Below are 26,752 nucleotides of genomic sequence, written 5' to 3' on the forward strand. Positions count from 1 at the left end.
GTGTGCTTGTATGTGAGGGATGACTTCGTCATGTATGCTTGTATGTGAGGGATGACTTCGTCATGTGTGCTTGTATGTGAGGGATGACTTCGTCATGTGTGCTTGTATGTGAGGGATGACTTCGTCATGTGTGCTTGTATGTGAGGGATGACATTGTGAGGGATGACATCGTCATGTATGCTTGTATGTGAGGGATGACATCGTCATGTATGCTTGTATGTGAGGGATGACATTGTGAGGGATGACATCGTCATGTATGCTTGTATGTGAGGGATGACATCGTCATGTATGCTTGTATGTGAGGGATGACATTGTGAGGGATGACATCGTCATGTATGCTTGTATGTGAGGGATGACATCGTCATGTATGCTTGTATGTGAGGGATGACATTGTGAGGGATGACATCGTCATGTATGCTTGTATGTGAGGGATGACATCGTCATGTATGCTTGTATGTGAGGGATGACTTCGTCATGTATGCTTGTATGTGAGGGATGACTTCGTCATGTATGCTTCTGTGTGAGGGATGACTTCGTCATGTATGCTTCTGTGTGAGGGATCATATACATGACGATGTCACCCCTCAAATACAAGCATACATGACGATGTCACCCCTCAAATACAAGCATACATGACGATGTCACCCCTCACATACAAGCATACATGACGATGTCACCCCTCAAATACAAGCATACATGACGATGTCATCCCTCACATACAAGCATACATGACGATGTCACCCCTCAAATACAAGCATACACGACGATGTCACCCCTCAAATACAAGCATACATGACGATGTCATCCCTCAGATACAAGCATACATGACGACGTCTCCCCTCAAATACAAGCATACATGACCCCTACAAGCACCGTCAGTCCGCAGGGGGCGGGAGTCGGGGCGGGGATTGGTCACTCTCTGGATCTGGGTGCACCCCCTCAATCTAAATTTTTCCCCCTCCACCGTCAGCCCGCAGGGGGCGGGAGTCGCGAGTCGGGGCTGGGAATGTTCGGTGCCTGGATCTGGTTGCATGACACAACCTAATCCCGTCAAATGAGCTGTCACCAGTCCATGTTGAGAGAGCCGGGCACGGCCACAACGCTTATGCCAACACAAAGCCTTTAAAGGTGTCATTCATGTGAGCTTCTGGTGCATTATAAGTAGACAACGAACGTAACCCCGCTAAGCAGCTCGGGCAAGTGGTGAAAGGGCTTATTGCAACATTACACCAAAGCATTATAATCGGAGTCTTAGGAAGGACTCTCCAAGAAGTGGTCTCAGTGATCATCGTCAGGGTGGACGGCAAATAGAAATAAGCGAGCCTACAGCCAGGTCCAGTCCGGGTGGAAAAAAGGATGGCCATGTATACAGGCAACTGCACGTGGAAGGGGTCACATCCAGAAACAAGCTGTAGTATGTTTGTACACGGACATTGCTGAACTGTATGTTCTTTCAGAGTGGATTACTGTTGTGGTTAACACGACCCTGTTGCACTGAGCGTCATCTAGCCTCTCGGTGTCCTTACTTCGACAAGACAGTTCCTCTGTCAGGCCTCCTGGAACCAATGTCAACACAAGAATGGCAATGTTCACTGTGACGTAATTCTCCGCCGTTGTGAACTGCGTACAGTGATCCGGTCATACCACAGTAAGTATTCATATATATGTCCGACTTCACTGACTTCAGTGACTTCACTGGCCGCCCGACGAGGCTCTGTTGCTGGATGATCCCTGGAGTGAGCTAAGTTTTCCCCAGCCATGTACACCTCCAGCACGACGTTCTCCCCACGCAGACCACACGCACGTTATACCATGGAGAGTCCTCCGGGACGACTCAAAGATATATATCACTGATATATGTATTATGTATTATATATATTATAGTCAATGTGTAAAGTGTGATTCACTTAGGCAATTTATCAAATTCCTAAATATGTCATTTAACAATTTGACAGAAATATATGTCCTTTTATTTGACAGATTGACTAAAACTTATTAAGAAATTCAAAAGGGCTTCAAACGCCACAAAAGTCTAATTATGCGAGGATTAGAAGCTAAAAATATATGAAAATATACACTGACTTTCGTTTTCATTTAATCCTATCATTTCCAGGTGATAAAAATTTACACCAACACATGCGTGCGTGCGTGCGTGCTCACGTTTTAACACGAAGTCTGGGAAACATCCCCGGGAACGTGGGCTAGCAGATTGCATTAGCATGGAGTACATTTCAAGTATATACAGTTCAATACAATTTTCACCTGAATGACGGTGACAAGGTGTCTCTGTGTTCGACTATTCAATCCATTACACGATGAGCACAAATATACACTGGTCATTCAGATCTGCACAAAGTGCATAAACATGAAGTGAAGGCGGCATGTGGTATGGGAGACACTCACAGTGTGGGTAGATGTAAATTGTTGTCAGGACTGACAGAGAGACAATCAGGCTGGTAGAAGGCAGTGTTATGGCTGGTGTATATAGAAGCCACTGTTACACTGCCATATAGAATGAATACATGACACTTTTTAATGGATAATAACTTGTGTATTCTTTATGACGACGTTTCGAGGCGATTTCTTTCCCCTTTAGAAGAACCAGCCCTGTAACATCGTCACACAGAATACACAAGTACTTACCGATAAGAAAGTGTCGTGTATTCATGTTCTTCACACTTTGTATATACAATGTATACAAGAGACTGTTACAGCTGGTATATATACAATGTAGACCAGTCACTGTTACAGCCAGTATATATACAATGTATACAAGGCACTGTTACAGCTGGTATATATACAATGTATACAAGGCGGTGTTAAAGCTGGTATATATACAATGTATACAAGGCACTGTTACAGCTAGTATATATACAATGTATACACGGCAGTGTTACAGCTAGTATATATACAATGTATACAAGTCACTGTTACAGCTAGTATATATACAATGTATACAAGGCAGTGTTACAGCTAGTATATATACAATGTATACAAGGCAGTGTTACAGCTGGTGTATATACAATGTATACAAGGCAGTGTTACAGCTGGTATATATACAATGTATACAAGTCACTGTTACAGCTAGTATATATACAATGTATACAAGGCAGTGTTACAGCTAGTATATATACAATGTATACAAGGCAGTGTTACAGCTGGTATATATACAATGTATACAAGGCAGTGTTACAGCTGGTGTATATACAATGTATACAAGGCAGTGTTACAGCTGGTATATATACAATGTATACAAGGCGGTGTTACAGCTAGTATATATACGATGTATACAAGACACTGTTACAGCTGGTATATATACAATGTATACAAGGCAGTGTTACAGCTGGTATATATACAATGTATACAAGGCATTGTTACAGCTGGTGTATATACAATGTATACAAGGCACTGTTACAGCTAGTATATATACAATGTATACAAGTCATTGTTACAGCCAGTGTTTATACAAGTCGATGTTTCAGCGATCTGTCGTCAGGCTAGCCTCCATTAGAACTGTGACCACACCAAGATTCCTGTGTTTGTCGTGGTGCGTTTAGAAACGTATTGCTTTGATCATGTCAATCTGGTGTTTTATTTGCCGTCATCGTACAGCATGATTCTTACGATACACTGTTCCCTGGGGTTTCTATCTACCAAATGTCATGAATGAATCATGTTGTTACGTTGCTGTAAGTGAACGCTAAGTGATTGTGTGGTACAGGCGGGGCCTACAAATCATGTAAATTAAATATCTGTTTATAAATGTGAGCACTCTCTCTGCTGTCGCCCCTCGACCAGACACTTGTCAACACTGTCACCGACAGTCAATCAACTGCTCCGAGACAGTGCAGCCTTCACGCGCGTTTCACCTAGCACCCACTAATGGCGACTAATTCCTCTGCCCCGCTGTGCGTGCTGTTAATTAGTACCTCAAATCCTTGAAAAGACGCCCAGGTGCTCTATTAATTTCTGAGATGTCTTACATCCGGCGCCTCTTTCTAAGTTACGTAAACACTCTAATTCACGTGAAGATGGAGCGTGTATTATGAATAAGACGTGTGTGATTTGCATCTTCTATGATAGCAGTTTTCGTTTCAATATTACTTTATTAGATAACTTTCAGGCATAATTTCGTTGATTTTAACACGGCGTATATTCAAGACAGGCGTGTATTCCATCAGACCCGGGGTGTATTCAAGGCAAGTGTGTATTCTATCAGACCCGGGGTGTATTCAAGTCAGGCGTGTATTCTAACAGACCCGGGGTGTATTCAAGACAGGCGTGTATTCCATAAGACCCGGGGTGTATTCAAGGCAAGTGTGTATTCTATCAGACCCGGGGTGTATTCAAGGCAGGCGTGTATTCTATCAGACCCGGGGTGTATTCAAGGCAGGCGTGTATTCTATCAGACCCAGGGTGTATTCAAGGCAGGCGTTTATTCTATCAGACCCGGCGTGTATTCCAAGGCAGGTGGGTATTCAGGGATCTACTGTACTTCTGCACCTTGCTCTGGCCGTCTGTGTAGATGCAATCTCCCCCTGGCCCACTCCACCGTAGTGTAGATGCTATCTGTGGGAAACGTCAATGTGTTGTTGTTGTCGAGGGTCGCGGTGCAGTTGTGAAGGCTTGCAGTGGCTGTGACCCGTTACACTGCCGACACCTGATGGCTAATGCCTCCATTACGAGGTATTGTACGTTTCATGGTCTCTCTGGTACTATATCGTCTGCAATGTTTGTATGTGTCCATTCGTTCAAATAGCATCTTCATACAGAAGTATGCTTGAGAGTCTCAACAGTTGATGGTTGAACATGTCTTGAACGCTATTATATATTTTCAATCCAAGGGAAAGCCAATTTGCCTCATTTTCAGATGAAATTTGATTTTAAGTGTACTTCATAAAGATTAAGTTTTCTGCCCCTCATATATAGGGAAAAGGGAAGTATTGAAAAATGTTATGATAAGCCTGGAGAATTACATCAACAGAATTGGCTTCTTTCTTTTTCGTTTTGCTTTGACCATCATATTCCGACAAATAAATATTGCACATAATCTGAACAAACTCAAACAAATTGTTTAAAGCCGAAGTCAGCAATATTCCAACTATATTAGGGTGTCCTGTATTTAAATCGGGACAAACCAGTGATCGAAATTATAAGCAACATCTCACAAGGTTGGGGTATGTTAACACACTATCAACCAAGTCACCGGGCGGCTTACAACCAGCATATGCAGCTGGCAACATATTCTAATCCACAATTCCCACAGGGATATCCTTCGTGTCAGATGTAATACACTCACCTTTAATCATAATTGCTTCACCAATAATAGAGTCATCGCTTTCTGTTGCCACAAATATATGCCTACTGCAAGTCTGTCTCAAGGTCCCTGAACCATATTATTTTCCCTTCCGCCCAGCCCTTTCCGTACTACAAAAGCCCTAAATAAAGCAAGTCGTGATTTTCCACAGATTCAGGTTCTGAATCTTACACTCACTGGGGTTATTTTTCAATTTAAATGAAGTTCTTAGTTAAAATCTTTTTTTTTTTAAAAATCAGAGACTAAGTGTCAATGTTGCCTACTGCTCCTGTAGACAAATACCAGTCTCCATTAACTCACATATAGTGTTGTATTTATTCCAGGTGATGGCGGTTGACATGAGCATGACAGAGCGCCTGATGCGCCAGAAGAACGCGACTCTCCAGAGGCAACTGGAGGTGACACTCCGGATCCTGGACAAGGAGGACCGGATCTCCCAGCAGCAGCATGTGAAGGTATTCCAGGAGTACAGACACTTCCTGCGGGATCTCTCAGTCAGATGCACCGGGCTCGACACCTACTCCCAGCCCGACACGCGTGCCATGAGGAAAAACTCAGCCTTGAAGGACAGACGTCTTTCTGTGATTCCAATCGAGGACGGAACACAGGGCCAGAACCAAACACCAGCCAGTCCGCGAATACCGAGGCCGTCCACTGTGGTAGTTCCTGTGGAGGTCAAGAGAGCCAGTTCAGCACGACGTCACCTCAGTCCGGAGAGACAGGAGCCGAGGTTCACAACATGTATGGAAGTTTTAGATGATATAATCCAAAACCATTCTTTGAGAAAAAAGCCAAATAGACAGAGGAAAATCGGTCTAATAATGCCAGCCTATGTGGCTGGGGAGGGCAAACCTGTGCCATACACCCCAAGACACAATGAGGAACACATAACTGCGGGTAAATACCACCCTGTCCATATCCGCCCTGCCAGCAGCTACATCGCACAAGGGGGGAGGGGCAACACGGACATCAAGTCACGCCCACATACTGCGCAGCCTCAGCGGTTAGCTGGGAGACAGACCTCCCAGATGGCCTCTATTCCGATCACTGAAGAGACCTGGAGGTCGAACCCTGTCAACCAGAGACCCCGAAGACCCAAGTCAGCACCGTCTAAGTACGAGATGTCTGGGCGATCTCCAGCCGTGCCTCGTCAACAGGTGGCCGGCATCATGGCAGAGATGAAGAGTAGGAGCGCAGCTACCAGGGCCATGCTTAGTCGCAGCAAGAAGCTGAACAACTACATTGCCAGCCTGGCCTGGCCAAGCGCATAACGATACCCAGTGTGGCATAGCTGGACAAACATTTAATGATACCCAGGATGATCTATTCTGGACAAAATAAATGTTACCAAGGTTGGATGTTGGAAATCGTCTGCTGTCTGTCGTTCACTGTAAACAAGTGACACAGGTGCTCTTCGGATTGTGAGAATGAACAGGTATATGTGAGCAGAAGATCCACTGTTCCTAGGGAAGTGGAGCTAGCTTCTGCTTCATAGTGGCTGCTCAGGGAATACAAACACCAGAGCCATGTCTAACGTCGGTGTCATTGCTAGACCCCAGTTGTTGTAGATGTGTTCAGGGCTGTCGGGGAACCACCCATGGAGAGATGTGTCCGGTATATCCATATGATGTTTCACTGTCTTGTCCTACCCGTATATAGTGATTTTCACAATGACTGATTGTACCAGTGGACACCAGAGACAGCAAGAGCAGGCCACATCTCCCGTCACTTGCACTGATTACAGACAACAGACAACAGACAGCGTTACAAATATTTTCTTGTGTGATTTTTTTTCAGTTGTCATCAAATGACCAGTGCCCATGTTACTGTTTGGGGCGTCCAACATGACACTGCCTCGTTTCTTGTAGATGTTAGACTGTTAGTTGGTCCAGAGTGCCTTTGTCCAAGGGTCGAAGGCCTGAATGACAATAAATTTGTATTACTTGTCACTGATTTATTGTAACAGCAGACCTACTGATAACATCAGACCCTGCCTACTAGTATCTAGGCTGAGGTCAACCAAGGAAATGACATTTTGGGCACACGTGCACCATGGGTAGACATGGAACCTATCGGGTTACACTTCTCCGTGTTGCTTCTACACAGGTCAGACATAAATGAGACACAGGCAACAAATGCAACAACCAACACTTGTGAATATTATAGGATCAACATGGTTCTGTGCCAAGTCATCTTCACACACCAGGGGGCACAGGTGGCCCAGTCGTCAGAGATGTGTCCCTTGGGCACGCCAGAAACCCATGATTGTGGGTTCGAATCCCGGTTTGCCTCGATTATCTTTCTAGGTTTGTCAGCACCATACTTGTGCTCGTGACCTGCATTGCTTCGGGCTTTCCTCCCACATGAAGCTGACACGCCGTGATATAACTGGAATACTGTTAAAAGTGGCGTTAAACCCAACTCACTCACTCACTCCCTCACTCCCTCAATTCACACACCAGCTCTATGTTCCTGCTTGTTTTAGTTTTGGAACTGTGTACTGACATTGTAAACAGCCTCACAGGACATAGCAAGACTATGATTACAATAGGTGATCTACTGGACAACAAAGCCCAAAGTTCCCATATGTTTTTTACAATCAAAATTCTCAGGAAAATAATATTACAAAGTTAGTGTTGGAAGATCTCCATGTTAAATGACCAGTAAATCCTGGTTTTAGTTCATCCTTGAACAATACAGGAACAACAACAGGAAGGCAAGTAATCTCGGAGTGGTTTGACAATTTGGATGAATAATTCTGCTTATCAAATGGCAGCGTAAAGAGTTTAGCACTAACAGGCAGCTACCAGTACTGGCAATGTCACACGACTCTTTAACCTTGGATGCCATTACACGCAGCGTAGAGCTGAAGTTGGCAACATGATGAAGAGTGTGGTTGGTGGGCCACCATCAAAGAGAACTCTTCATGTGACTGGTTCCCTTTTGGTCTGGACCTTGACCTCGACCTTGACCCAGATGTAAATGCAGGAAGTCCAGTGTTTTGTGCCAGGCATCCTCTTGAGCATGTGCATGAGGCCTGGGAGACCCTCCCCACACCAAGTTTATTCCTGGAACCAGCAACACGAGGAATAGTGCACGATGTACACAGAACACAAGCTGTTCAGCCTTTGTCTTGTTTGGCTAGTCACGATATGGCTGAAATATTGCCGATGTGACGTAAAGCATTACCTCACTCACTCACTCACTTGTTTGGGTTTCTACACTGCACTCAGCAATATTCCAGCTGTATGACAGTAGACTGTAAATAATCCATTCTAGACAAGATAATCCAGGGATTGATAATATGGACAGCTCACACAATCAAACCATTCTGACCACTGAAGCCATTAGGTCGCATCTTAGACCCAGTATAGGGTGCTAGGAATCAGTGGTAGCCGGGTTTAACAGTAAGGACAGTTTGTTTGTTATTTAACACTGCTCTCAGCAATATTCCAGCTATGCGACGGCAGTCTGTAAATAATCAAATCTGGACCAAACAATCTAGTGATTGACAACATGAGCATCAATCCATGCAATTGGGATACGATGACATAGATCAACCAAGTCAGCAAGACTGACCACCCATCCCGTTAGTCGCCTCTTACGAGAAGCATAGTCGCCTCTTACGGCAAGCATAGTTGCCTCTTACGACAAGCATCGGTTGCTGAAGACCTATTCTGACACAGATCTTCACAGCATACACTGGCAGAAGGTAGTGGCGAACAATAGAAGTGTTGTGCAGTGACTATATCAGGGTGGATTACAATACAGGAGTTGTGAAATTACTATATCAGGACAGATTACAGGTGATGTGCAGTGACTATATCAGGGTGGATTACAATACAGGTGTAATGCAGTGACTATATCAGGACAGAATACAATACAGGTGTGGTGCAGTGACTATATCAGGGTGGATTACAATACAGGTTTAATGCAGTGACTATATCAGGATTGGTTACAATACAGGTGTAATGCAGTGACTATATCAGGGTGGATTATAATACAGGTGTTGTGCAGTGTCTATATCAGGGTGGATTACAATACAGGTGTTGTGCAGTGTCTATATCAGGGTGGATTACAATACAGGTGTAATGCAGTGACTATATCAGGGTTGATTATAATACAGGTGTAATGCAGTGACTATATCAGGGTGGATTACAATACAGGTGTTGTGCAGTGACCATATCAGGGTGGATTACGATACATGTGTTGTGCAGTGACTATATCAGGGTGGATTACGATACATGTGTTGTGAAGTGACTATATCAGGGTGGATTACAATACAGGCGTTGTGCAGTGACTATATCAGGGAGGATTACGATACAGGTGTTGTGCAGTGACTATATCAGGGTGGATTATGATACATGTGTTGTGAAGTGACTATATCAGCGTGGATTATAATATAGGTGTTGTGTAGTGTCTATATCAGGGTGGATTACAATACAGGTGATGTGCACTATATCAGGGTGGATTACAATACAGGTGTGGTGCAGTATATCAGGGTGGATTACAATACAGGTGTGGTGCACTATATCAGGGTGGATTACGATACATGTGTTGTGCAGTGACTATATCAGGGTGGATTACAATACATGTGTTGTGCAGTGACTATATCAGGGTGGATTACAATACAGGCGTTGTGCAGTGACTATATCAGGGTGGATTACAATACATGTGTTGTGCAGTGACTATATCAGGGTGGATTACAATACAGGTGTTGTGAAGTATATCAGGGTGGATTACGATACATGTGTTGTGCAGTGACTATATCAGGGTGGATTACAATACATGTGTTGTGCAGTGACTATATCAGGGTGGATTACAATACAGGTGTTGTGCAGTGACTATATCAGGGATGATTACGATACATGTGTTGTGCAGTGACTATATCAGGGTGGATTACAATACATGTGTTGTGCAGTGACTATATCAGGGATGATTACGATACATGTGTTGTGCAGTGACTATATCAGGGTTGATTATAATACAGGTGTTGTGCAGTGACTATATCAGGGTGGATTACAATACATGTGTTGTGCAGTGACTATATCAGGGTGGATTACAATACAGGTGTTGTGAAGTATATCAGGGTGGATTACGATACATGTGTTGTGCAGTGACTATATCAGGGTGGATTACAATACATGTGTTGTGCAGTGACTATATCAGGGTGGATTACAATACAGGTGTTGTGCAGTGACTATATCAGGGATGATTACGATACATGTGTTGTGCAGTGACTATATCAGGGTGGATTACAATACATGTGTTGTGCAGTGACTATATCAGGGATGATTACGATACATGTGTTGTGCAGTGACTATATCAGGGTTGATTATAATACAGGTGTAATGCAGTGACTATATCAGGGTGGATTACAATACAGGTGTTGTGCAGTGACTATATCAGGGTGGATTACAATACAGGTGTTGTGCAGTGACTATATCAGGGTGGATTACAATACATGTGTTGTGCAGTGACTATATCAGGGTGGATTACAATACAGTTGTTGTGAAGTATATCAGGGTGGATTACCATACAGGTGTTGTGCAGTGTCTATATAAGGGTGAAATTACAATCCTCAAACTTTAGCAACAACAACCAAACCCCAAACTGTAACACTAACAACACAATATGCAGCACTGACAGCCAATTCCCAAAATGCAGCCCTGACAACCAATCCCCAATATGCAGCGCTGACAACCAATCCCAAATATGCAGCACTAACAACCAATTCCCAATATGCAGCACTAACAACCAATCCCCAATATGCAGCGCTGACAACCAATCCCCAATATGCAGCCCTGACAACCCATCCCTAACATGCAGCACTGACAGGCAATCTCCAATATGCAGTGCTGACAACCAATTGCCAATATGTAGCATTGACAACCAATCCCCAATATGCAGTGCTGACAACCAATCGCCAATATGCAGCACTGACAACCAATACCCAATATGCAGCGCTGACAATCAATCGCTAATATGCAGCACTGACAACCAATCCCCAATATGCAGAACTGACAACCAATCCCCACTATGCAGAACTGACAACCAATCCCCAATATGCAGTGCTGACAACCAATGCCCAAACGTAGGAGAGACACACTCGAGTCACCTGCAACTTTGTGGAATGAGGAGTAGCAGTGAGGTGTGTAGGGCGGCTCGATCAGGTGGCCTGTGCCAGGGTAGAACTTCATCTCCACTTTCTTCCTCTTCTCTACTGGCAGTGAATTCACTGTGGCCTTGGCACCCTGCACGTCCCACGACTGATCATCTTCTCCGTAGAGCAACAGGAACCGGGCTTCACTCTGCCAAATCTGGAATACAGATCACACACTCACAGAACACAACCACCTGAGTGACACACTGGATCACAGATCACACACTCCACAGATCACACGCTCACATAACATATCCACATGAGTGACACACTGGATCACAGATCACACACTCACATAACATATCCACATGAGTGACACACTGGATCACAGATCACACACTCACAGATCACACGCTCACAGAACACAACCACATGAGTGACATGCTGGAACACAGATCACACGCTCACATAACATATCCACATGAGTGACACACTGGATCACAGATCACACACTCACAGATCACACGCTCACAGAACACATCCACCTGAGTGACACACTGGATCACAGATCACACACTCACAGAACACATCCACATGAGTGACACACTGGATCACAGATCACACACGCACAGATCACACACTCACAGAACACATCCACATGAGTGACACACTGGATCACAGATCACACACTCACATAACACACTAGCATGACACCTACGAGACATCACACGAGGCGGGCGTAGTTGACTCACGGGATGAGTGACATGCTCCCAGCCGTGGTAGGCATCTCGAGTGATCGCACCAGCATCTGTAAACACCATCCTACTCACATCTAATCTGAAATGAAACACATGCACAAACTTGACTGAATAACACCAAGGACTGCAAGGTATTATGGGTACACCGGTGTATTGCAATAATAATCTCAAACTATACCTATTGCAATTTTTTGTGCACAAACAACTACAAGAGAAAAATACAACAGTACACACACATGAGACATATAACAATACACACACATGAGACACATAAAACAATACACACACATGAGACATATAAAACAATACACACATGAGACATATAACAGTACACACACATGAGACACATAAAACAATACACACACATGAGATACATAAAACAATACACACACATGAGACACATAAAACAATACACACACATGACACACATAAAACGATACACACATGAGACACATAAAACAATACACACATATGAGACATATAACAGTATACACACATGAGACACATACAACAATACACACACATGAGACATATAACAGTACACACACGAGACATACAACAATACACACACATGAGACACATAAAACAATACACACACATGAGACATATAACAGTACACACACATGAGACACATACAACAATACACACACATGAGACACATAAAACAATACACACACGAGACACATAAAACAATACACACACATGAGACACAACAAACACACATACATGAGACACACATGAGACACATACAACAATACACAAATACACACATACAAACATGAGACACATACAACAATACAAACACACATGAGACACATTAAACAATACACACATACACACGAGACACTTACAACAATACACATGTCATACGCACATACAAACATGAGACACATACAACAATACACACACATGAGACATATAACAGTACACACACATGAGACACATACAACAATACACACACATGAGACACATAAAACAATACACACACATGAGACACAACAAACACACATACATGAGACACACATGAGACACATACAACAATACACAAATACACACATACAAACATGAGACACATACAACAATACAAACACACATGAGACACATTAAACAATACACACACATGAGACACATAAAACAATACACACACATGAGACACAACAAACACACATACATGAGACACACATGAGACACATACAACAATACACAAATACACACATACAAACATGAGACACATACAACAATACAAACACACATGAGACACATTAAACAATACACACATACACACGAGACACTTACAACAATACACGTCATACGCACATACAAACATGAGACACATACAACAATACAAACACACATGAGACACATACAACAATACACACATACACACATGAGACACACATACACACATGAGACACACATACAAGGCTGAACAGCACTCAGCTACAACTCTTACTCCACTCCCTTGATGTCATCGCCACCGATTCTCCTCAGGTCAGAAAATGTGAAGGCCATGGCACCACTGATGCTGACAACTGCCGTCACCTGCATGGGAAGAAACAACTCAGCTTCATGAACAGCTTCAACAATGAATAGACATTTACTTTATTTGTTTGTTGTTTACCGCCACAATCATCAATACTCCAGCTGTAAGTTGGCAGTAAAGTAAAGGTTCAAGTCACCAGACAAACCAAGTGACCCAGTATGACCACCTGCTCCAGTGAGTCAACTCTAACAAGCATCAGATACTCGGGGCACAATATATCCAAGAATTCAATGCTTTGTCAAAAGTTTGTATGCTCTGATGTTTTTGAACCTTGGCTTTGTAGCTGAAGAAAAACCATCACACTAAAAACAAATCATATTTCTAGAAATATTGTGTATTATATCATGGTACATATGATCCAAATCTTCATAAACAATACAAACTGACGATCATCCCACAAGCACCAACCTTTGGGGAAAATGTCGCCATAAGCATGGCCAGTTCCGCACCCTTGGAGACCCCAATGACTCCGATACCGGTCAAATAGACGGCGGAATGACTCTGCAGCCAGTCCACAGCATCAAGGAAGTAATCTAGGTCAAGGTCTTCCAGATTCCTCGTAAGGTCATCATATCCTAGGTAGCCGAGAGCCAAAGCGGCAAACCCATGTGACGCTAAAAGTGCCGCTCTGGTCTCAACTAAACCTCCCGTGGAGCCGAACATATCAATCACTCCTGGAAAAGGACCATCCCCTGTAGACATAAACAGACACACTACAGTCATCGTCAAACATCCCCCACACACACACCATCACCTGTAGACAAAACAGACACACTACAGTCATCGTGACACACACACACACACACCATCACCTGTAGACAAAACAGACACACTACAGTCACTGTCAACCATCACACACACACCATCACCTGTAGACAAAACAGACACACTACAGTCACTGTCAAACATCACACTCACACACACACCATCACCTGTAGACAAAACAGAAACACTACAGTCACTGTCAAACATCACACACACACCATCACCTGTAGACTAAACAGACACACTACAGTCACTGTCAAACATCACACACACACACACCATCACCTGTAGACCCAAACAGACACACTACAGTCACTGTCAAACATCACACACACACACAATCACCTGTAGACCAAACAGATGCACTACAGCCACTGTCAAACATCACACACACACGACATCACCTGTAGACAAAACAGACACCCTACAGTCACTGTCAAACATCACACACACACACCATCACCTGTAGACAGAACTGATGCACTACAGTCACTGTCAAACATCACACACACACACCATCACCTGTAGACAGAACTGATGCACTACAGTCACTGTCAAACATCACACACACACACACACACACACACACACACACACACACACACACACACACACACACACACACACACACACACCTGTAGACCCAAACAGATGCACTACAGTCATTGTCAAACATCACACACACAATCACCTGTCGACAAAACAGACACACTACAGTCACTGTCAAACATCACACACACACACCATCACCTGTAGACAAAACAAATGCACTACAGTCACTGTCAAACATCACACACACACACACGACATCACCTGTAGACCCAAACAGATGCACTACAGTGACTGTCAAACATCACAAAAAGTACATCACCTGTAGACAAAACAGACACACTACAGTCACTGTCAAACATCACACACACACACACACACACACAATAAAGTCCTTGAGAAACATTTAACACACACAGATAAGCTCCTTGGAGAATCATACATACACACACATTAAAATTCTTGTCAGACATCACACAGAAAGACAGATAAATATGTGTCTCTCAGTTAACCATTTGAATGGCATTCTAGAAGTCCATAAGTAAGTAAGAAAACGTACAACTGTATGGATAACAACTGATGGTTTATTGCATTAAGCGACGTATCAAGCTTGATGACGGTGTAAGAATCTACATCGAAACATAACTACAGGCATTAACCCAGAAGTTGTTATCCATAGAGTTTTCTTGTCACTCAAATATTGCTGCACATAACACCTGCATACATGTAACACCTGCATACATGTAACACCTGTGCACATGTAACACCTGCATACATGTAACACCTGCATACATGTAACACCTGCATACATGTAACTCCTGCATACACATAACACCTGCATACACGTAACACCTGCATACATGTAACACCTGCATACACATAACACCTGCATACATGTAACACCTGCATACATGTAACACCTGCATACATGTAACACCTGCATACATGTAACTCCTGCATACACATAACACCTGCATACACGTAACACCTGCATACACGTAACTCCTGCATACACGTAACACCTGCATACACGTAACACCTGCATACACGTAACACCTGCATACATGTAACACCTGCATACACGTAACACCTGCATACACGTAACACCTGTGCACATGTAACACCTGCATACACGTAACACCTGCATACATGTAACACCTGCATACATGTAACACCTGCATACACATAACACCTGCATACACATAACACCTGCATACATGTAACACCTGCATACATGTTACATGCAGGGATACACTTCAGGAACTTGAATCAACTTGCACAAGGTGCATTGACCTGAGAACCTGGTTGCACCAGACAAACCCAGGTCCCATCAGTTATCAAAGTTGAAACATAGGTGCATAAACTAGTCAAAATAAACAAAATCTCTGATGACTGTGTCATGATTTTACATAAATGAATGAGAAAACACAAGAGGAACATATGAAAATATTCTTGCAGTACCCAGTTTGATGACACCTGCCTACCTGGAACAGCTGCGCACATTGAATGCCTGCCTACGTATAACACCTGCCTACCTGGAACACCTGTGTACATGGAACACCTGTGTTACCTGCTTACCTGCTGGCAGGAACAATGTACCCCTCAGTCTTCCCTCTCGCACAGCGATCCTCCTGACACTACTTGCCTTGTACCACCGCTCTGCCGTTGCCGTGACAATAGCCGACACATCACAATGGTCTAAGTCCAGGTGGCCTTCTAGCAGAGAGAAGCGCACCGAAAATGGCTCTGCGACATCCCTCTTGCTGAGACGGGCCGTGGGGGACTCCCCTGGTGCCGGCATCATACTCCACATGAGGCCCATGCGATCCACCCCTGCAGCGAGTGAGGGAGTGAGTGAGTGAGTTTGTGGAGTGTGGGACACAGGGGTGTGATGTAGGACACAGGGGTGTAGTGTAGGACACAGGGGTACATGTAGTATAGGACACAGGGGTGTAGTGTAAGACACAGGGGTGTAGTGTAGGACACAGGGGTGTGATGTAGGACACAGGGGTGTAGTGTAGGACACAGGGGTACATGTAGTATAGGACACAGGGGTGTAGTGTAGGACACAGGGGTACATGTAGTATAGGACACAGGGGTGTAGTGTAAGACACAGGGGTGTAGTGTAGGACACAGGGTTGTGATGTAGGACACAGGGGTGTAGTGTAGGACACAGGGGTATATGTAGTATAGGACACAGGGATGTAGTGTAAGACACAGGGGTGTAGTGTAGGACACAGGGGTGTGATGTAGGACACAGGGGTGTAGTGTAGGACACAGGGGTACATGTAGTATAGGACACAGGGGTGTGATGTAGGACACAGGGGTGTAGTGTAGGACACTGGGATGTAGTGTAGGACACAGGTGTGTAGTGTAGGACACAGGGGTGTAGTGTAGGACACAGGGGTGTAGTGTAGGACACAGGAGTGTATTGAGGACACAGGGGTGTAGTGTAGGACACAGGGGGGTGATGTAGGACACGGGTGTAGTGTAGGACACAGGTGTGTGATGTAGGACACAGGGGTATAATGTAGGACACAGGTGTGTGATGTAGGACACAGGGGTGTAATGTAGGACACAGGGGTGTGATGTAGGACACAGGTGTGTAGTGTAGGACACAGGTGTGTAGTGTAGGACACAGGTGTGTAGTGTAGGACACAGGGATGTAGTGTAGGACACAGGGGTGTGATGTAGGACACAGGGGTGTAGTGTAGGACACAGGAGTGTAGTATAGGACACAGGTGTGTGATGTAGGACACAGGGGTGTAATGTAGGACACAGGTGTGTAGTGTAGGACACAGGTGTGTAGTGTAGGACACAGGGGTGTAGTGTAGGACACAGAGGTGTAGTGTAGGACACAGGGGTACATGTAGTATAGGACACAGGGGTATAATGTAGGACACAGGTGTGTAGTGTAGGACACAGGGGTGTAGTGTAGGACACAGGGGTACATGTAGCATAGGACACAGGGGTATAATGTAGGACACAGGTGTGTAGTGTAGGACACAGGTGTGTAGTGTAGGACACAGGTGTGTAGTGTAGGACACAGAGGTGTAGTGTAGGACACAGGGGTGTAGTGTAGGACACAGGGGTGTAGTGTAGGACACAGGGGTGTAGTGTAGGACACAGAGGTGTAGTGTAGGACACAGGGGTGTAGTGTAGGACACAGGGGTATAATGTAGGACACAGAGGTGTAGTATAGGACACAGGGGTGTAGTGTAGGACACAGGGGTGTAATGTAGGACACAGGGGTGTAGTGTAGGACACAGGGATGTAGTGTAGGACACAGGTGTGTAGTGTAGGACACAGGGGTGTAGTGTAGGACACAGGGGTGTAATGTAGGACACAGGGGTGTAGTGTAGGACACAGGGATGTAGTGTAGGACACAGGGGTGTAATGTAGGACACAGGGGTGTAGTGTAGGACACAGGGATGTAGTGTAGGACACAGGTGTGTAGTGTAGGACACAGGGGTGTAGTGTAGGACACAGGTGTGTAGTGTAGGACACAGGGGTGTAATGTAGGACACAGGGGTGTAGTGTAGGACACAGGGATGTAATGTAGGACACAGGTGTGTAGTGTAGGACACAGGGGTGTAATGTAGGACACAGGGGTGTAGTGTAGGACACAGGGATGTAGTGTAGGACACAGGTGTGTAGTGTAGGACACAGGTGTGTAGTGTAGGACACAGGTGTGTAGTGTAGGACACAGGGGTGTAGTGTAGGACACAGGGGTGTAGTGTAGGACACAGAGGTGTAGTGTAGGACACAGGGGTGTAGTGTAGGACACAGGTGTGTAGTGTAGGACACAGATGTGTAGTGTAGGACACAGGGGTGTAGTGTAGGACACAGGGGTGTAGTGTAGGACACAGAGGTGTAGTGTAGGACACAGGGGTGTAGTGTAGGACACAGGTGTGTAGTGTAGGACACAGGGGTGTAATGTAGGACACAGGGGTATAATGTAGGACACAGAGGTGTAGTATAGGACACAGGGGTGTAGTGTAGGACACAGGGGTGTAATGTAGGACACAGGGGTGTAGTGTAGGACACAGGGATGTAGTGTAGGACACAGGTGTGTAGTGTAGGACACAGGTGTGTAGTGTAGGACACAGGTGTGTAGTGTAGGACACAGGTGTGTAGTGTAGGACACAGGGATGTAGTGTAGGACACAGGTGTGTAGTGTAGGACACAGGGGTACATGTAGTATAGGACACAGGGGTATAATGTAGGACACAGGGGTGTAGTGTAGGACACAGGTGTGTAGTGTAGGACACAGGTGTGTAGTGTAGGACACAGGTGTGTAGTGTAGGACACAGGGGTGTAATGTAGGACACAGGGGTGTAGTGTAGGACACAGGGATGTAGTGTAGGACACAGGTGTGTAGTGTAGGACACAGAGGTGTAGTGTAGGACACAGGTGTGTAGTGTAGGACACAGGTGTGTAGTGTAGGACACAGGTGTGTAGTGTAGGACACAGGTGTGTAGTGTAGGACACAGGTGTGTAGTGTAGGACACAGGGGTGTAATGTAGGACACAGGGGTGTAGTGTAGGACACAGGGATGTAGTGTAGGACACAGGGATGTAGTGTAGGACACAGGTGTGTAGTGTAGGACACAGGGGTGTAATGTAGGACACAGGGGTGTAGTGTAGGACACAGGGATGTAGTGTAGGACACAGGGATGTAGTGTAGGACACAGGTGTGTAGTGTAGGACACAGGTGTGTAGTGTAGGACACAGGTGTGTAGTGTAGGACACAGGTGTGTAGTGTAGGACACAGGGATGTAGTGTAGGACACAGGTGTGTAGTGTAGGACACAGGGGTACATGTAGTATAGGACACAGGGGTATAATGTAGGACACAGGGGTGTAGTGTAGGACACAGGTGTGTAGTGTAGGACACAGGTGTGTAGTGTAGGACACAGGTGTGTAGTGTAGGACACAGGGGTGTAATGTAGGACACAGGGGTGTAGTGTAGGACACAGGGATGTAGTGTAGGACACAGGTGTGTAGTGTAGGACACAGAGGTGTAGTGTAGGACACAGGTGTGTAGTGTAGGACACAGGTGTGTAGTGTAGGACACAGGTGTGTAGTGTAGGACACAGGTGTGTAGTGTAGGACACAGGTGTGTAGTGTAGGACACAGGGGTGTAGTGTAGGACACAGGTGTGTAGTGTAGGACACAGGTGTGTAGTGTAGGACACAGGTGTGTAGTGTAGGACACAGGGGTGTAGTGTAGGACACAGGTGTGTAGTGTAGGACACAGGTGTGTAGTGTAGGACACGGGTGTCAAGGAGGACACAGGGGTGTATTGCAAGACGTGACCCACCTGTGTAAGTTCCTCCACAAGAGGCTTGTGTTGTGAGGTTGATGGAGCCGTGTTGATCTGCTGTGAAGTGACCACATGCTGCAAACTCAGCCCTCTCTGTCAGTGAGGCATGGAGTGTCACCCGCTGGGAGGGTCGTAGTCCCCTGGCCTCGATACAAACCTTCTCATCCACCAGTGCAACCCTGGGAGAGACTGTTAGTTCCGGCATAACTGTGGAAAGAGCCCTCGTGCTCCACATTGCAACTCCAACGCACACCTTGCGTCGGCTGGACACAAACACTGAAACAAAAATATTTCTTTTGTGGATCATTGCAAACCAGTGTGAACCTTCTTCACAGAACTATACATTTAAGCACTTAGCAGTGTCCTTGTACATAGCTGCAAATGTCATTGGCAGAGCAGTCACTTGATTATGTCAGTATTTAACTGTTTTATTAAATGATTATTTCAAAATCATGGGGACCTGGAAAAAAGTTTGAGTTATCTGGGTTCGAGACAACCGACAAAGAAATTTTCGAAAACCAAACATCCTGTTATAAATATTAAATTATTATTACTGTATTCGACGTAATAAGCGCCCCGCTCTAATAAGCGCCCACAGCAATATTTGCTAATATATTGGTTTGTGAACAATCCCATTAAGCACCTCTTCCGATTGATCAATGTACACAAGACTTATTTATTCGCGTGTAATATGTACTCGTGTGTTATATGCACCCTTAATTATGGGCAATTAAATTCTGGAAAAATATATATCTGTCGTACATAAACATTTCAGGCTGTCAGCATAAACCACGAAATTTATGTTTCAACTCTGTGTTTTTTTTCACCAAAATGATGTTCTAATAAGAGCCCCCTATTTCATATTTTGAGAGCACCCTGGGCGCTCATTATGTCGAATACGGTACCAGGTTTGGACGCAACACTATATTTTCAGTGCCTATGCTGCTGATTGAAAGGGACGACACCTCAAACAACCAGAGTGATGATCTATGCCTGAGCCACGACTCAAATAATAGATTCACGAACATAATCTTAATCTGTTTTACACATTTATCAATTTACACTTGTCAACAGCAGTCCCACAGGACATACTTGCTGCCGATGTGTATACAGCTTGCAGCTTTGATGTAAGTTGTTCTTGTTGATGAAGCTTGATATAGGATATTGGCATGTTGTAACAAAGCATCCTGCTTCCGATGCATTTGAAGCACAGTGAGGTCAATCAGTCACATCAGGTAGTTGTAGTCTTCAGTTGGAGACTTTGGACTCAAAAATGAGTTTGAGACAACCGGGAATTCAAGACATCCTCTTAGACAGATCCTAGTATGCATGGCGATACATGTACATGTAGAGGGAATTCAAGACATCCACTTTGACAGATGCTAGTATACATGGCGATACATGCACACGTAGAGGGAATTCAAGACATCCACTTTGACAGATGCTAGTATGCATGGCGATACACATACATGTAGAGGGAATTCAAGACATACACTTTGACAGATCCTAGTATACATGGCGATACATGCACATGTAGAGGGAATTCAAGACATCCACTTTGACAGATCCTAGTATGCATGGCGATACACGCACATGTAGAGGGAATTCAAGACATCCACTTTGACAGATCCTAGTATGCATGGCGATACATGTACATGTAGAGGGAATTCAAGACATCCACTTTGACAGATCCTAGTATGCATGGCGTACACGTACATGTAGAGGGAATTCAAGACATCCACTTAGACAGATCCTAGTATATATGGCGATACATGCACATGTAGAGGGAATTCAAGACATCCACTTAGACAGATCCTAGTATGCATGGCGATACACGCACATGTAGAGGGAATTCAAGACATCCACTTTGACAGATCCTAGTATGCATGGCGATACATGCACATGTAGAGGGAATTCAAGACATCCACTTTGACAGATCCTAGTATGCATGGCGTACACGTACATGTAGAGGGAATTCAAGACATCCACTTAGACAGATCCTAGTATGCATGGCGATACACGCACATGTAGAGGGAATTCAAGACATCCACTTTGACAGATCCTAGTATGCATGGCGTACACGTACATGTAGAGGGAATTCAAGACATCCACTTAGACAGATCCTAGTATACATGGCGATACATGCAAAGGTAGAGGGAATTCAAGACATACACTTTGACAGATCCTAGTATGCATGGCGATACATGTACATGTAGAGGGAATTCAAGACATCCACTTTGACAGATCCTAGTATGCATGGCGTACACGTACATGTAGAGGGAATTCAAGACATCCACTTAGACAGATCCTAGTATACATGGCGATACATGCACATGTAGAGGGAATTCAAGACATCCACTTAGACAGATCCTAGTATACATGGCGATACATGTACATGTAGAGGGAATTCAAGACATCCACTTAGACAGATCCTAGTATGCATGGCGATACACGCACATGTAGAGGGAATTCAAGACATCCACTTTGACAGATCCTAGTATACATGGCGATACATGCACATGTAGAGGGAATTCAAGACATCCACTTAGACAGATCCTAGTATACATGGCGATACATGTACATGTAGAGGGAATTCAAGACATCCACTTAGACAGATCCTAGTATGCATGGCGATACATGCACATGTAGAGGGAATTCAAGACATCCACTTTGACAGATCCTAGTATACATGGCGATACACGTACATGTAGAGGGAATTCAAGACATCCACTTAGACAGATCCTAGTATACATGGCGATACACATACATGTAGAGGGAATTCAAGACATCCACTTTGACAGATCCTAGTATACATGGCGTACACGTACATGTAGAGGGAATTCAAGACATCCACTTAGACAGATCCTAGTATGCATGGCGATACACATACATGTAGAGGGAATTCAAGACATCCACTTAGACAGATCCTAGTATGCATGGCGATACACGTACATGTAGAGGGAATTCAAGACATCCACTTAGACAGATCCTAGTATGCATGGCGATACACATACATGTAGAGGGAATTCAAGACATCCACTTTGACAGATCCTAGTATACATGGCGATACATGTACATGTAGAGGGAATTCAAGACATCCACTTTGACAGATCCTAGTATGCATGGCGATACATGCACATGTAGAGGGAATTCAAGACATCCACTTTGACAGATCCTAGTATACATGGCGATACATGTACATGTAGAGGGAATTCAAGACATCCACTTTGACAGATCCTAGTATGCATGGCGATACACGCACATGTAGAGGGAATTCACAAGGACTGGAAGAAGGGTTTGGTGCAACCGCGAATTCGACTCAAAGAGTTTGACTGTATGTGCCGAGTAGAACCTTCTGTTTATATAGATGTATTGTGATTCAACACCGGTATTTTTAAAGACTGAGGTAAATAACTACCCTGTGTAAATATAGATTAGTATGTAATATAGAAAAGGCAATACATATCTGTATACGTATGGCAGCGCGAACCCGTGTGCTACCTTGCCAGTATTTGAAGCAATGTTCTTCTCCTGGCGCTACAGGAGTAGAAGTGTCGTATAATCTAACCCCTTGGCTCCCGCTACCGCAAGCCACTTCGTGTGTGCTCCACAACCGACAAGTTGCAGTTGTGATCAAGGACGAGAAACAACGCCTGCCTGAACGTTCCTAACAACAATGAAACACTGACTTGCAAAGTGACCGTTATCTGAAACTCACTACCACGTGATATTCACACACATAGGACTCACTCACTCTCAACCAGCAGACGGCAGCATTCTGCGACATGGACAATCTAGCGAAGGGAGACAACTCTGTTTTGACGCGTGGTAGCACAACAATCAGGCCAGTCTAAAGGTCATTCGTGATTCGAGAGGGTGAGTGAGTTAAAATTTAACGTCGCATCGGCCATTCGTGATTCGAAGGGTCTGACGACTTGCTACGATAAAGATTTTACATCTCGCCTAGTGAATGTGCTTTTCTCCTTGACGGATGAAGCGATGACGTTATATCAGAGTCAATTAGCACTCGTCCCAGTAATTCTTGTGTTCCCACGAACGAGAACAATGGGCCAACTTGTGAATAATAATAATAATAATAATAATAATAATAATTACAGCAATAAGTTAATAACTAAAGATACAATAAAATTATTGTGCTATAAATTCTATCTATAAAATGTATTAGTGTATCAGAAAACCGGTGGGACATAAAGTGTATGTGTAATAATATCTCTATAACACGCTGTGACCTGACGTCATGGTGTCTATATGTTACAGCAGTCAATGTGTACAATGACTTAAATTTTCACTTAGGCAATTTACAAAACGCCAAAATATTTCAGTCATTTTCATTTATTTTCCCGTCAGATTGACTAAAGTTTCTTAAGAAGTTTTACAGATTTTGTATCGAGATTAGCTATGTTTTCAGCTACAGCTACTAAACCAGATATTTTTCTATTGAGAACAATGAGCCTAAATCTTAACGAAGTAATTTTTGTGGCAGGCAGTTTCAACCGGCAGTGAACAATTTTCTCCTCTCTCTCTGGTGGATCAGTTCTGACGCAGCTATTTGAAAGGAAAATTGGATTGCAAACTAGGGGTTGACGAAGACTGGAAACAAATTATCTTTGTCTGTCTCTAACGAAACTTTTTCTGTCAGAACCAGATGATGACTTGCAATGGGAAATCGTTTTCCTTTAAATGAACCTGTTGACTAATAAATACTATTTTGGTGTGATTTCTGCCCACATATTGAAGGACATTATCTCGTCGTATGAGAATCTAGAGGAACCTCTATCTGTGCTTCAATGTGCTCTGCTTTACTTGAACAAGATCGAACCACTTGCAACCTGTGACGACGTCCATGTTTGCCAGAAATAACACTTAATAGAGTCTAGTGCGGAAGATCTCAGAAATTACTAGTGAGCGTGAGCGACATGGTTCGCGAGAGGACAAAAACTTCGATGAGTTATTTGAAGTTTCGAATGCTGTTTCTTATATATGGGCAGTCAGTCGGGAGCGTCGCTAATGACTTCGATCTATGTCACGTTACTCTGGCGCGCCATTGCAACAAAATTAAACTCAGTAAACCAGATCAACCTCCTCCAGAAATGGGATATAAATCTCACAACAAGGTATTTTCGAACGAAAACGAAATGGAACTTGTCAAATACCTGAAGCGCGCAGCAGATATATATTACGGATTAACCCTAAAAGATGTTCGGAAATTAGCCTTTGAATGTGCAGTAGCGCATGGATTAAAATGTTCAGACGTTTGGAATGTGACCAAAATGGCGGACAGTGACTGGTTCGCAGCATTTATGAAGTGTAACAGTACACTAGCAATAAGAAAACCACAAGCCACTAGTCTGGCACGAGCTACTTCGTTCAACAAAGCAACTGTCGGTGAATTCTTTGACAACCTTGCTAAGATGCTGGAACTACCACGTTCCACCACAAAACATCTACAATATGGACGAACCTGGTTTTACAACCGTACAGCGTCCGAATCACGTTGTTGCCGAGAAAGGAAAGAAGCAAGTCGGCGCTCTGACATCACAAGAGAGGGGAACATTGGTCACACGCACAGTAGCAATTAATGCAAGTGGGAACAGCATACCTCCCATGCTAATCTTCCCGAGAAAAAACTTCCTACAACGCTTTATAAGAGATGGACCGCCTGGATGTATGGGAACTGCGAATGGTTCAGGGTGGATCCACTAAGACGACTACGTAGAATTTCTAAAGCACTTTCATAGACATGCTAAACCAAGTAAAGACAACCCTGTTTTTCCCATACTGGAAAACCATGATTCTCACCATTCGATCTCGGAATTTCTGCAAAGAAATGGGCATTGTACTTCTTTCACTTCCGCCGCATACGTCCCATAAACTGCAGCCGCTTGACAGAGCCGTCTTTGGTCCCTTTAAAAAAGGCTACAAGCAGCTGTTGCGATTCCTGGATAATAAATTGTCCTGGTCAAACAATGACCATTTACAACATTCCTGAGATTGTCCGTGAAGCATTGCCCTTGGCGGCTACACCAAACAATATTATGTCTGGATTTCGATGTACTGGGATTGTGCCTTACAATAGGGACATATTTGAAGAAGCAGAGTTTGCCCCATCCCAAGTTACAGATCGATTTAATCCTATTGCAGATGGGCGTGCTTTGGGGATGCAACGAACTCTGGACAAACCCGTCCCTGATACAACAGCTGTTCCTGATGATCCTTTCGATCTGACTTCAGCTGTTCCTAGTGATCCTGTCCCTGGAACTTGAGCTGTTTCCAATGACCCTGTCCCTGGGACTTCAGCTGTTTCCGATGACCCTGTCCATGGGACTTCAGCTGTTTCCGATGATCCTGTCCCTGGGACCTCAGCTGCTTCCGA

The 26,752-nt window shown here is 44.2% G+C and overlaps 2 protein-coding genes across 5 annotated transcripts; one reads left to right on the plus strand and one right to left on the minus strand.

Annotated features, from left to right (window-relative positions):
* The first annotated feature begins 1,256 nt into the window (after positions 1–1,256).
* On the plus strand, positions 1,257–7,238 carry LOC139443951 (uncharacterized). 2 transcript variants are annotated; one of them, XM_071224839.1, is made up of 2 exons: positions 1,257–1,648; positions 5,641–7,238. In XM_071224839.1, the coding sequence occupies exon 2, from the start codon at positions 5,644–5,646 to the stop codon at positions 6,586–6,588; it is 945 nt and encodes a 314-aa protein (XP_071080940.1). In that variant the 5' UTR covers positions 1,257–1,648; positions 5,641–5,643; the 3' UTR covers positions 6,589–7,238. The 2 variants fall into 2 exon arrangements, with proteins under 2 accessions (XP_071080940.1, XP_071080941.1); XM_071224840.1 differs by lacking the exon at positions 1,257–1,648 and adding an exon at positions 4,645–4,686.
* LOC139443950 (acyl-coenzyme A thioesterase 1-like) lies at positions 7,097–24,147 on the minus strand. Of its 3 annotated transcripts, XR_011651737.1 has the most exons (9): positions 24,109–24,147; positions 20,356–20,634; positions 16,614–16,868; positions 14,130–14,413; positions 13,632–13,720; positions 12,173–12,257; positions 11,436–11,637; positions 8,156–8,385; positions 7,097–7,235 (listed from the first exon to the last, which is right to left on the minus strand). XR_011651737.1 is itself a non-coding variant. In XM_071224837.1 (8 exons), exons 1-8 carry the CDS (start codon positions 24,143–24,145, stop codon positions 8,228–8,230), a joined length of 1,389 nt encoding a protein of 462 aa, XP_071080938.1. In that variant the 5' UTR covers positions 24,146–24,147; the 3' UTR covers positions 7,294–8,227. The 3 variants fall into 3 exon arrangements, 2 of the variants coding, with proteins under 2 accessions (XP_071080938.1, XP_071080939.1); XM_071224837.1 differs by lacking the exon at positions 7,097–7,235 and having other exon boundaries at positions 7,294–8,385; XM_071224838.1 differs by lacking the exon at positions 7,097–7,235 and having other exon boundaries at positions 7,294–8,385; positions 24,098–24,113.
* Between the last annotated feature and the right edge of the window lie 2,605 nt (positions 24,148–26,752).

Source organism: Haliotis cracherodii, unplaced genomic scaffold (assembly GCF_022045235.1).
Source record: "Haliotis cracherodii isolate W230 unplaced genomic scaffold, xgHalCrac1.p SCAF_5, whole genome shotgun sequence".
NCBI lineage: Eukaryota > Metazoa > Mollusca > Gastropoda > Lepetellida > Haliotidae > Haliotis > Haliotis cracherodii.